A 13,857-nucleotide genomic window follows, 5' to 3' on the forward strand; every position below is an offset into this window, starting at 1 on the left:
TTAAACGCATATATTTCATTGAATTATAAAGCTATCGGGATAAAATTCGACACAAATATGTTTTGTGTACATACAAATTATTCTAGCAAATTTTCCACTTAGGAAAATCACTTAAACGCATATATTTCTTTGAATAATAAAGCTATCGGGATAAAGTACGACTTGAATATGTTTTGTGAGCATATAAATCATTCTACGGAATTTTTTTCCGGATCGGTCCATAAGTTGTCTTAGCTACAATATAAGATTTACTGTTGAAAATCACTTAATTCCACTTAATTCATTATTAAATGATTATAACCGGATAAAATTCGACATAAATATGTTCTGTGTATAGATAAATCATTACATTAAAATGTTTTCGAAAAATTTTCTGGACTTAATTAAAATTAGATTGACATATATGCATATCAATACGGAAACAACAATTTTGCCAAGTTATCTAAAAATTAGATAATTAAATGGGTTTTAATTAAAAATATCTTGCTGATGGAGGCTTTTTAAGATTCGGCACAGCCGAATATAGCACTCTAACTTGTTTCCAAACTGATTTGTCATATATAAATAGTAATACATATAGTCAGGGTGATGGTAGTACTTATTTTATCATATTTATAAATTTTTTTATGATTTGATGTCCTGTAAGTTTACTTATGGTAAATTTTGGTCCGATCCCCCTAAGATTTTGGTTTCAATGAAACTTGTTATGTCAATGCTTTTTCAGCCCTTTATGAAGAATTTGATCCAATATGACCCGATGCTCAAAATATTTGACAGCAAGATTTTAGATCCTATAAAACTAGTTCATGATGAATTTTATCGTCACTTATAGGTGTTAATGTCATTCTATGAGAAAGGCCATTTAAAAGGGATAAGGTAAATTATTACCGATTCTCAAAACAACAATTAGAATTATGTTCCTATAAAACTTGTTTATGTCCAACTTCACTGATTTACAAAAATTTTGAAGAAGTTGTTTTTTATGTTGAATCAAGTTATAGTTATGAGCGTTAAAGCCATTTTATGAGGAGGACCTTTTATGGTGGTAGAATCAATTATGGACCGAGCCTCTTAATATCTGGCAGAGATATTTTAGTTTCTAAATAAAATGTTTATGTCAATTTCGTTGATATGTTGGAATTTTGAAGCAAATTATGAACTTTTAAGTAATTTTCTGAGAAGAACCTTATGTGGGGGGCAGGGTCAATTATATCCCCATTAATTTTGGCACATAGATTTTAGTACCCCGAAAACTTGTTTACGTCGAATTTCGTAGCTTTACTATTATTTTGCAGCAAGTTATGAGCGTTATAGTAATTTTATGAGGGGACCTTATATGGGAGGTAGGGTCAATTATGAACCTATCCTCATAAATTTTGCAAGAGAGTAAAACAATTTTATAGTTTAATTTATGCATATAAAAACAATATTTTTGCTAAATGTATGGATATTAATATTTTGTAATGAGTTCTGTGCGTTTAAGTGATTTTCGGGAGGGAATATTGTATGGGAGCTATGACCAATTATGGACCGATCGGAAAAAAATTTCACATTAATTTTGGCACATAGATTTTAGTACCCCGAAAACTTGTTTACGTTGAATTTCGTAGCTTTACTATTATTTTGCAGCAAGTTAAATATATTAATATAAATATATATATTAATATTTTGTAATGAGTTCTGTGCGTTTAAGTGATTTTCGGGAGGGAACATTGTATGGGAGCTATGACCAATTATGGACCGATCGGAAAAAAATTTCACAGTAATATTTTCGTGCATATGTGGATATCTTAATTTTGCAATAAGTTATGTGCGTACAAGTGATTTTCGGGAGGAGACCTTGCATGGGAGCTATGACCAATTATGGACCGCTCGGAGAAAAATTTCACAGTAATATTTCTGTGCATATTAGTAATACTAGTACGAAATTTTATATGGATATCTTAATTCAATTATGGACCGATCAGAAAAAACTTTCACAGTAAAATTTCTTTGCGTATGAGCAATACTTATACCAAATTTTATATTGATATCTTAATTTAGTAATGAGTTATGCGCGTTTAAGTGATTTCCGGGAGGGGACCTTGTATGGGAGCTATGACCAATTATGGACCGATGGAACAAAAATTTCACAGTAATATTTCTGTGGATATCTTAATTTAGTAATGAATTATTTGCGTTTAAGTTATTTTCGGGAGGGGACCTTGTATGGGAGCTATGTCAAATTATGGATCGATCCAGAAAATTTTTTCTCTGAATGAATTCTATTCACATAAGATTTTAATTTGTAATATTTTGTAAAGATTTCGACATTGTGACAGAAGTCATTAACAAAAAACCCATTTTCCGGGAAAATGTACTTTTGTATGGGAGGTATATGAAATTGTTGACCGATTCTGGCATTTTTCAGCAGGAGTCAAGCTCTTGTGTAGAAACGAATGTGTGGTGATTTTCATCGAATTATCTTGCATAGTTTTCAAGAAAATTACATCAGAATGTGTAAAAAATTCATATTTTTTTCGAGGTTGTTTCAAATTTTGACTCATAACTTTTCCCGGTGTGAACCGATATTGCTTATTTTTAATACCAAACTGCCTAGGACAATAATAAATATTTTGGGTGAATTTGGTTAATTTTTGTTGCTTCGTATTAACGTGAGAATGTGATATACAGACAGACGGACGTAGCTAAAAATATATACTTTGTTGGGTCTCAGATGAATATTTCATGGTGTTACACACGGAATGACAAAGTAATATATACCCTCTATCACCACTGATGGTGGTGGAGGGTATAAAAACAAAAATCTTAAAACTGACCTAGAATACATTTTCTAAAGAAATGTGGAAGAATAAGGGTTGTTTTACACATGTATAAAAACCCAGTGCACATGATTAACACAAGTGTTCATTTTAATCCTTATCACTCACTGTGTGTGATAAACATAAACACAAGATGAGGACTTCTGGGAAATTAGACCATTAAATAAGGGATGTTTCAAACTTATTATCGTTACGCATATGTATGTAAATATAGATAACCATAGAAGAATATGTTACTAGCAGATTGAAATACACAAATGATGAAATTAAATATAGGAACATGTTCAAGTGATTTGAACACTAAATAGATTTATTCTTAACATGTATGTACCAAAAATAAAATAAATAATTCCAAGCTAAATGAAAAAGAAGAGTGAATTCCAATATAATAAACAACATACAAGAAATAGATCATAAAAACAAGTTAGAGTGCTATATTCGGCTATGCCGAATCTTAAATACCCTCACCAGCAAGCTACTTTTTATTAAAACCCATTTAACTATCTAATCTTTAGATAATTTGGCAACATTTTTGTTTCCGTATTGAGGGTAGTAATATTTATGCATATGTTAAACTAATTTTATTTAGGTCCAGAAAAATTTATATTAATAGGCCAATTCGAAAACATTTTAATATAATGATTTATCTATACACAAAACGTACTCATTTTGAATTTTGTCCGGATAAAATCATTTAATAACGAATTAAGTGGTATTAAGTGATTTTCAGAAACATACCTTATATGGGAGCTAAGACAACTTATGGACCGATCCTGAGAAAAAATTCCGTAGATCCGGAAAAAATGTAGTGGAATGATTTTAATATAGACAAGTCATATATGTATCGAATTTTATCCCGATAGCTTTAGAATTCAATAAAATATATGCGTTTAAGTGATTTTCGGAAGTGGACCTTATATGGGAGCTATGACCAATTATGGGCCTATGCGGAAAAAAATTTAGTAGAGTAATTCATATTTATACAAAATATATTTATGTCGAATTTTATCACAATAGCTTCATTTGACAATGAAATATGTGTTTTTAAGTGATTTTCGGAAGTGGGCCTTATATGGGAGCTATGACCAATAATGGACCGATCCGAAAAAATTTGGTAAAATGATTTTTATGTACACAAAACATATCCAACTCGAATTTTATCACAATAGCTTTATTCATCAATGAAATATGTGCGTTTAGGTGATTTTCGGAAGTGGACCTTATATGGGAGCTATGACCAATTGTGGAATTTGGTAGTTTCTGAGAAAACTTCAAAAGAATTAGGAAAAAACGTAATTTTTTTCGAAGTAGTCTGAAATTTTTACTTATAACTTTTTATGTGGTGAGCCGATTTTGCTGATTTTCAATACCAAACTGCTTAGGATAACAATAAATATTTTGGTGAATTTGGTTGTTTTCCTTTGCTTAGTTTTAACGTTTGCGTGTTTTAGGCAGACAGACGGATATAGGTAAATCGACTCAGAATTTCATAAGGACCCAGAATATATATACGTTGTTGGGTCTTAGATGAATATTTCTTGGTGTTACACACGGAACGACAGACTTGTATATACCCTCTATCACCACTGATGGTGGTGGATGATATAAAATTCTCTATTATTTAAAAAATAATCCACATTTTGAACATACTCACTGGTATAGGGTATCATATGGTCGGCCATGCCTGACTACACATTCTTACTTGTTCGTTATTAGAACACTTCTGGCTACCACGTAGTGATAGGGCCTATGTACATTAGGATTATGTCTTTATATGATCGGAAAATTAAACATACATATTGTGGATATTACAAACTGACTGACAATTTTATAAATGCCCTTCTTGCGTGAAGGTTATAACTAACATACCTGTTAATACATGAACTCGCACGGATGCTGGTATTGCACCAATCGGCGCACATGTGTAATTACCAGAATCTCTTAGTGATGCTCTGGTCAACATAAGACGACTTGTTGTACCGGTGTCAGTTTTTTCTGTTTCTAAGCTAATGCCACCACGTAATGAATCGAAATCCACAACCGAAGAACCATGGTACCTATAAATGTTAAAGACATTAGTAAATATTAAAGTATTATAATTTACGAATTTGGTAAATTGCACATACCACAGAACAGAGGAAGCATGTATGTTTACTGAACAAGCCAATGCTATCGTACTGTCACGTTTAACGTGTATCTCCGTTGAACCCAAAATATTTGCTCTGGCCGCTGCTTATTCATTAGAACGGAAAAATAATAAAAAATAAAATGAAGGAAATATGTATGTACTTTGGATGAATTCAAATTAACGATTAATTTGTGGTTCGAACAATTTAATATGTGTGTATGTGAAATCGGCTCGTACGTCTTCTACAAATAACCGTTTCGTGTAGGGTTTAGAAAAAACCGACTTTTGAAAAAAACGGTTTTTCGGTTAACCGAAAATTGACCATTTGTAGAAAACCGGTTTGTCGGATAACCGAGTATAGAAAACCGGTTAAACCAGTTAACCGAAATGTTTGGAAATCTTTAAAATATTATAATATTTAGTTGAAAAATGTCATTTTGCGAAATATTATGAATTACTTAATAAGATATTTGCACTTTTTAGTTTAGATATGTACATTAATCCTAATCCTAATATCTATCTATATATATAAAAATGAATGTGTGTTTGTATGTATGCTTGTTTGTGCTTTATAGACAGCTAAACGGCTGAACCGATTTCCTTGAAATTTTCAGAGTGTCTTCAGCTATGTCCGGAAGGAACTATAGGCTACCTTTTGTTTTGGAATTTCAAGTAGGCGAGGTGCCACGCCCACCTACAAAATAAGTATTAAAAGTCGCATATCTCAGAAATTGCAACAGCTAGAGTCCTCAAATTTTGTATGAAAAACTTTGCATTCATATGAACACATGTTGACAATATATATATATATATATATATATAAATATTTAGGACGGACTACCAATAGGAGGCGTGGCGTCTCCCATAGGAATTAAATACCAAAATTCGTTTATCTGGAAAACTATTGGAGTTATAATCGTAAAATTTAGCACGAAGACCTTTAACATCCATTTGAATATTTGCGAGAAAAATGGGCGGACTTTCATAAGCGGGCCTTGGCACCTCCCATATTAATCTATCTATCTTCTATATATATATATATATATATATAAAGTAGCTAAAACCCGGCGTGCTTTGCTACTCCTGTCGATATAAAATAAAAAATTTTCAAAATATATTGATATACATTTTTTGTTTACAAAAATTTAATTTTTATTTGTTTGTCACTATCTAAAATTGATATTTAAAGTATTTTATTAATTAACTAGCTATACCCAGTGTGCTTTGCTACCCCAAAAAGGAATATCTATATATATATAAAAATTGATGTGTGTTTGTTTGTATGTTTATATGTTTGTATGTTATAGACTACTACACGGCAGAACCGATTTTATTAAAATTTTCACAGCGTATTCCTGTATGTCTGGAATAGGTAATAGGCTACTTTTTATTTTGAAATTCCAAGTGGGCGATGAGCCACGCCTATATTAAGAAAATATTAAATTCGTATATTTTAGATAATATAACAGATAGAGTCCTCAAATTTTGTCGCAGCAACTTTAGTGTCAATATAATTATTTAGGACAAAAAGTAGGCGGACTATCATTAGGGGGAGTGGCACCTCCCATATAAATTAAATACAAAAATACGTTTATCTTGGAAACTCTTACAGTTAGAATCTTCAAATTTTGCACGAAAAACTTTAACATCCAAACTTAAACATTTTGGGTAATAAATTGGCGGACTACCCATGAGGGAGCGGCACCTCCCATATTAATTAAAGACAAAAATTCGTTTATCTGGAAAACTAATGGAACTAAATTCTTCAAATTTCGCACGAAGAACTTAAATATTTATCTGAACATTTTGGAGGAAAAAAAGCTGACTTTCATCTGGGGGGTCTTGAAGCCCCCACATGAATTAAATAGAAAAATTCGTATATCTGAGAAACTATTAGAGCTAGAATCTTCAAATTTTACATGGAGAACTTTGAAATTCATGTGAACATTTAGAGCATAACGGGCGGACTTTCAATGGGTGGCTTGGCACAACATGAATTAAATACAAAATGTCGTGCATATTGGAAACTCTTATATTATTTAAATTTTTTATAGATATATAGAAATTGGCGATAGATAGAAACTGGCGAACTTGCAATAATTTGCTTGAAATCTTTCATATGTAACATACAGGGATGGCAAAATTGGTACGATCGTACTTTTTTTGATACTATTTGATGTTCAAAAATACCGTGATCCGAGTCTTATTTGATACTCTCAAAGTATCTTTGAAACAATGTATCATATTTTTCAAATTTAAAATTACAAGAATGCTTTGGCACATATTTACATATAATTCTCAAAAATGCATCAACTAAAAGTTTTAGAAAAAACGGCTAATAAAATTATAGAGTAATGGAATTCTCTTCAATATTACCAGAATTTAAAAGATCTACTTTTAAAACGACTTTTTTAGAAGTATGTTTTGCAAATTATCAATGCAGCTCATTTCAAAATGGAATCGGAAATTGTATTTATTTTTATCTTGATTGACATTATATGAATATTAATCTAATTAAAATTCCGTTGTAAATATTATATGATATATAAAATTCTAACGTTACTGACTGACTGACTGACTGACTGACTGATTCACTGACTGATTCATCATCGCACAGCCTAAGCGGTTGAAGCTAAAGAGCTGAAATTTGGACAGGAGGTTGGTCTCCCGCCAAATAGATCCACTAAGACGGGATTTTTGGAAATTCGAATGTTTAGGGGGTAAAAAGGGTAAAACGGGTAAATTCGGTAACCTTATATCTCCTAAACTAGAAAAGATACAAAAACAGTTTAAAGCTTATCGCCGTTCATTTAAAAAATAAACGGACAGGTGTCTGGTACTTTTTTAAAATTCGGCCCCTTTAGGGAATAAACGGGTAAAAACTGTATTTTGGTACTTTTTTCGCACCCCATATATCTTTTAAACCAGTGCACATTCAAAAAATATTTTTGACTCCTTCATAACTTAACGAAAAAAAAAATATGAATTTAGTACTTTTTGGATATTCGGACGTTTAAGGGGTTAAAATTGTACCTATTTTTGGTACTTTTTTCATAAAACATTGTTTTTGGTTTATTAACTTATACATATGAATACATAATAACAGGCTCCCACTACGATGTTGCAACTTTTTGGAATAGAATTTTTATTTCGTTAATGGGGAGGAAAAAAGTACCAAAAGGGGTTAAAACGGGAAATTTGATTTTATTCAACCACAATGATCCAATTTAGATAAAATTTTTAAATTTAGAAACACTAAATATCCTAATGGGGTGTTATTTAGAACCCCGGTATCAAGTGATATTTTTTGGTACTTTTCATTCTCCAACTGGTCCTTTTTGAGTTTTCTATGATATTGAAATAGAAACATGAAATTAATAATAAAGGGACTTTTCGCTACTTTTTCGTTCTACACAGGTACTTTTTTGAGTTTTCTTTAAAATTAAAGCTAGAAACATGAAATTAAGCATGTAGAGCTCGGAGTAAATGAGAATCTATAAAATGGGACTTTTTGGTACTTTTTCGTTCTTCAAAAGGTACTTTTTGAATTTTCTATAATATTGAACCTAGAAACATGAAATTAAACATGTAGAGACCGGAGTAAATGAGAATCTATAAAAGGGGACTTTTTGGTACTTTTTCGCCCTTCGACTGGTACTTTTTGAGTTTTCTATAAAATTTAACCTAGAAACATGAAATTAAGCATGTAGAGCCCTTATTAAATGAGAATCTATAAAAGGGGACTATTTGGTACTTTTTCGTCTTTCGATTGGTACTTTTTGAGTTTTCTATAAAATTTAACCTAGAAACATGAAATTAAGCATGTAGAGCCCTTAGTAAATGAGAATCTATAAAAGGGGACTTTTTGGTACTTTTTCGTCTTTCGACTGGTACTTTTTGAATTTTCTATAATATTGATCCTAGAAGCATGAAATTAAAAAAGGGGACTTTTTGGTACTTTTTCGTCCTTCGACTGGTACTTTTTGAGTTTTCTATTAAATTGAACCTAGAAACATGAAAATAAGCATTTAGAGCCCGTAGTAAATGAGAATCTATAAAAGGGGACTTTTTGGTACTTTTTCGTTCTTCAAAAGGTACTTTTTGAATTTTCTATAATATTGATCCTAGAAGCATGAAATTAAGCATATAGAGCCTGGAGTAAATGAGAATCTATAAGAGGGGACTTTTTGGAACTTTTTCGTTCTTCAAAAGGTACTTTTTGAATTTTCTATAATATTGAACCTAGAAACATGAAATTAAGCAAGTACAGCCAAGATTAAGTGATAACCTATAAAAGTGGACTTTTCGGCACTTTTTCGTTCTTCAAAAGGTACTTTTTGAATTTTCTATAATATTGAACCTAGAAACATGAAATTAAGTACGTAGAGCCCGGAGTAAGCGAGAACATATAAAAGGGGACTTTTTGGTAATTTTTCGTACTCCCGGTATCAAGTGATATTTTTTGGTACTTTTCATTCTCCAACTGGTCCTTTTTGAGTTTTCTATGATATTGAAATAGAAACATGAAATTAATAATAAAGGGACTTTTCGCTACTTTTTCGTTCTACACAGGTACTTTTTTGAGTTTTCTTTAAAATTAAAGCTAGAAACATGAAATTAAGCATGTAGAGCTCGGAGTAAATGAGAATCTATAAAATGGGACTTTTTGGTACTTTTTCGTTCTTCAAAAGGTACTTTTTGAATTTTCTATAATATTGAACCTAGAAACATGAAATTAAACATGTAGAGACCGGAGTAAATGAGAATCTATAAAAGGGGACTTTTTGGTACTTTTTCGTCCTTCGACTGGTACTTTTTGAGTTTTCTATAAAATTTAACCTAGAAACATGAAATTAAGCATGTAGAGCCCGGAGTAAATGAGAATCTATATGGGGACTTTTTGGTACTTTTTCGTCCTTCGACTGGTACTTTTTGAGTTTTCTATAAAATTTGACCTAGAAACATGAAATTAAGCATGCGGAGGCCTTAGTTAATGAGAATCTATAAAAGCGGACTTTTTGGTACTTTTTCGTCCTTCGACTGGTACTTTTTGAGTTTTCTATAAAATTTAACCTAGAAACATAAAATTAAGCATGTAGAGCCCTTAGTAAATGAGAATCTATACAAGGGGACTATTTGGTACTTTTTCGTCTTTCGACTGGTACTTTTTGAGTTTTCTATAAAATTTAACCTAGAAACATGAAATTAAGCATGTAGAGCCCTTAGTAAATGAGAATCTATAAAAGGGGACTTTTTGGTACTTTTTCGTCCTTCGACTGGTACTTTTTGAGTTTTCTATAAAATTTAACCTAGAAACATGAAATTAAGCATGTAGAGCCCTTAGTAAATGAGAATCTATAAAAGGGGACTTTTTGGTACTTTTTCGTCTTTCGACTGATACTTTTTGAGTTTTCTATAAAATTTAACCTAGAAACATGAAATTAAGCATGTAGAGCCCGGAGTAAATGAGAATCTATAAAAGGGGACTTTTTGGAACTTTTTCGTCTTTCGACTGGTACTTTTTGAGTTTTCTATAAAATTTAACCTAGAAACATGAATTTAAGCATGTAGAGCCCAGAGTAAATTAGAATCTATAATAGGGGACTTTTTGGTACTTTTTCGTCCTTCGACTGGTACTTTTTGAGTTTTCTATAAAATTTAACCTAGAAACATGAAATTAAGCATGTAGAGCCCAGAGTAAATGAGAATCTATAATAGGGGACTTTTTGGTACTTTTTCGTCCTTCGACTGGTACTTTTTGAGTTTTCTACAAAATTTAACCTAGAAACATGAAATTAAGCATGTAGAGCCCTTGGTAAATGAGAATCTATAAAAGGGGACTTTTTGGTACTTTTTCGTCTTTCGACTGGTACTTTTTGAGTTTTCTATAAAATTTAACCTAGAAACATGAAATTAAGCATGCGGAGGCCTTAGTTAATGAGAATCTATAAAAGGGGACTTTTTGGTACTTTTTCGCCCTTCGACTGGTACTTTTTGAGTTTTCTATAAAATTTAACCTAGAAACATGAAATTAAGCATGTAGAGCCCTTATTAAATGAGAATCTATAAAAGGGGACTATTTGGTACTTTTTCGTCTTTCGATTGGTACTTTTTGAGTTTTCTATAAAATTTAACCTAGAAACATGAAATTAAGCATGTAGAGCCCTTAGTAAATGAGAATCTATAAAAGGGGACTTTTTGGTACTTTTTCGTCTTTCGACTGGTACTTTTTGAATTTTCTATAATATTGATCCTAGAAGCATGAAATTAAAAAAGGGGACTTTTTGGTACTTTTTCGTCCTTCGACTGGTACTTTTTGAGTTTTCTATTAAATTGAACCTAGAAACATGAAAATAAGCATTTAGAGCCCGTAGTAAATGAGAATCTATAAAAGGGGACTTTTTGGTAGTTTTTCGTTCTTCAAAAGGTACTTTATGAATTTTCTATAATATTGAAAATAGAAACATGAAAGTATGCATGTAGAGCCTGGATTAAGTGAGAAACTATAAAAGGGGACTTTTTGGTACTTTTTTGTTCTTCAAAAGGTACTTTTTGAATTTTCTATAATATTGAACCTAGAAACATGAAATTAAACATGTAGAGCCCGAATTAAGTGAGGACCTATAAAAGGGGACTTTTTGGTACTTTTTCGTTCTTCAAAAGGTACTTTTTGAACTTTCTATAATATTGATCCTAGAAGCATGAAATTAAGCATGTAGAGCCTGGAGTAAATGAGAATCTATAAAAGGGGACTTTTTGGTACTTTTTCGTTCTTCAAAAGGTACTTTTTGAATTTTCTATAATATTGATCCTAGAAGCATGAAATTAAGCATATAGAGCCTGGAGTAAATGAGAATCTATAAGAGGGGACTTTTTGGAACTTTTTCGTTCTTCAAAAGGTACTTTTTGAATTTTCTATAATATTGAACCTAGAAACATGAAATTAAGCAAGTACAGCCAAGATTAAGTGATAACCTATAAAAGGGGACTTTTCGGCACTTTTTCGTTCTTCAAAAGGTACTTTTTGAATTTTCTATAATATTGAACCTAGAAACATGAAATTAAGTACGTAGAGCCCGGAGTAAGCGAGAACATATAAAAGGGGACTTTTTGGTAATTTTTCGTACTCCCGGTATCAAGTGATATTTTTTGGTACTTTTCATTCTCCAACTGGTCCTTTTTGAGTTTTCTATGATATTGAAATAGAAACATGAAATTAATAATAAAGGGACTTTTCGCTACTTTTTCGTTCTACACAGGTACTTTTTTGAGTTTTCTTTAAAATTAAAGCTAGAAACATGAAATTAAGCATGTAGAGCTCGGAGTAAATGAGAATCTATAAAATGGGACTTTTTGGTACTTTTTCGTTCTTCAAAAGGTACTTTTTGAATTTTCTATAATATTGAACCTAGAAACATGAAATTAAACATGTAGAGACCGGAGTAAATGAGAATCTATAAAAGGGGACTTTTTGGTACTTTTTCGTCCTTCGACTGGTACTTTTTGAGTTTTCTATAAAATTTAACCTAGAAACATGAAATTAAGCATGTAGAGCCCGGAGTAAATGAGAATCTATTTGGGGACTTTTTGGTACTTTTTCGTCCTTCGACTGGTACTTTTTGAGTTTTCTATAAAATTTGACCTAGAAACATGAAATTAAGCATGCGGAGGCCTTAGTTAATGAGAATCTATAAAAGCGGACTTTTTGGTACTTTTTCGTCCTTCGACTGGTACTTTTTGAGTTTTCTATAAAATTTAACCTAGAAACATAAAATTAAGCATGTAGAGCCCTTAGTAAATGAGAATCTATAAAAGGGGACTATTTGGTACTTTTTCGTCTTTCGACTGGTACTTTTTGAGTTTTCTATAAAATTTAACCTAGAAACATGAAATTAAGCATGTAGAGCCCTTAGTAAATGAGAATCTATAAAAGGGGACTTTTTGGTACTTTTTCGTCCTTCGACTGGTACTTTTTGAGTTTTCTATAAAATTTAACCTAGAAACATGAAATTAAGCATTTAGAGCCCGTAGTAAATGAGAATCTATAAAAGGGGACTTTTTGGTACTTTTTCGTTCTTCAAAAGGTACTTTATGAATTTTCTATAATATTGAAAATAGAAACATGAAAGTATGCATGTAGAGCCTGGATTAAGTGAGAAACTATAAAAGGGGACTTTTTGGTACTTTTTTGTTCTTCAAAAGGTACTTTTTGAATTTTCTACAATATTGAACCTAGAAACATGAAATTAAACATGTAGAGCCCGAATTAAGTGAGAACCTATAAAAGGGGACTTTTTGGTACTTTTTCGTTCTTCAAAAGGTACTTTTTGAATTTTCTATAATATTGATCCTAGAAGCATGAAATTAAGCATGTAGAGCCTGGAGTAAATGAGAATCTATAAAAGGGGACTTTTTGGTACTTTTTCGTTCTTCAAAAGGTACTTTTTGAATTTTCTATAATATTGATCCTAGAAGCATGAAATTAAGCATATAGAGCCTGGAGTAAATGAGAATCTATAAGAGGGGACTTTTTGGAACTTTTTCGTTCTTCAAAAGGTACTTTTTGAATTTTCTATAATATTGAACCTAGAAACATGAAATTAAGCAAGTACAGCCAAGATTAAGTGATAACCTATAAAAGGGGACTTTTCGGCACTTTTTCGTTCTTCAAAAGGTACTTTTTGAATTTTCTATAATATTGAACCTAGAAACATGAAATTAAGTACGTAGAGCCCGGAGTAAGCGAGAACATATAAAAGGGGACTTTTTGGTAATTTTTCGTACTTCAAAAGGTACTTTTTGTGTTTTTTATAACATGAAATTAACCATGTGGAGCCCGGAGTTAATGAGAATCTATAAAAGGGGACCCTTTGGTAATTTTTCGTTCTTCAACTGGTACTTTTTTAA

The 13,857-nt window shown here is 31.4% G+C and overlaps 1 protein-coding gene across 5 annotated transcripts in view; it reads right to left on the reverse strand.

The window, feature by feature from the left end:
- LOC119600058 overlaps window positions 1-13,857 on the reverse strand; it is a 564,032-nt gene that overhangs the window by 211,153 nt on the left and 339,022 nt on the right. For 3 of the 5 annotated variants that reach the window (XM_037950082.1, XM_037950079.1, XM_037950080.1), the window contains 2 exons: window positions 4,949-5,054; window positions 4,692-4,879 (listed from right to left, as the gene is read on the reverse strand). In XM_037950082.1, the coding sequence (XP_037806010.1) occupies window positions 4,692-4,879; window positions 4,949-5,054 (294 nt within the window). The remainder of the gene's footprint in view (window positions 1-4,691; window positions 4,880-4,948; window positions 5,055-13,857) is intronic. The other 2 variants (XM_037950083.1, XM_037950081.1) reach the window with 1 other exon arrangement.

This window comes from Lucilia sericata, unplaced genomic scaffold (assembly GCF_015586225.1).
Source record: "Lucilia sericata isolate MDLA Ls3-8-SP2 unplaced genomic scaffold, ASM1558622v1 Contig000102F_arrow, whole genome shotgun sequence".
Classification (NCBI taxonomy): Eukaryota; Metazoa; Arthropoda; class Insecta; order Diptera; family Calliphoridae; genus Lucilia; species Lucilia sericata.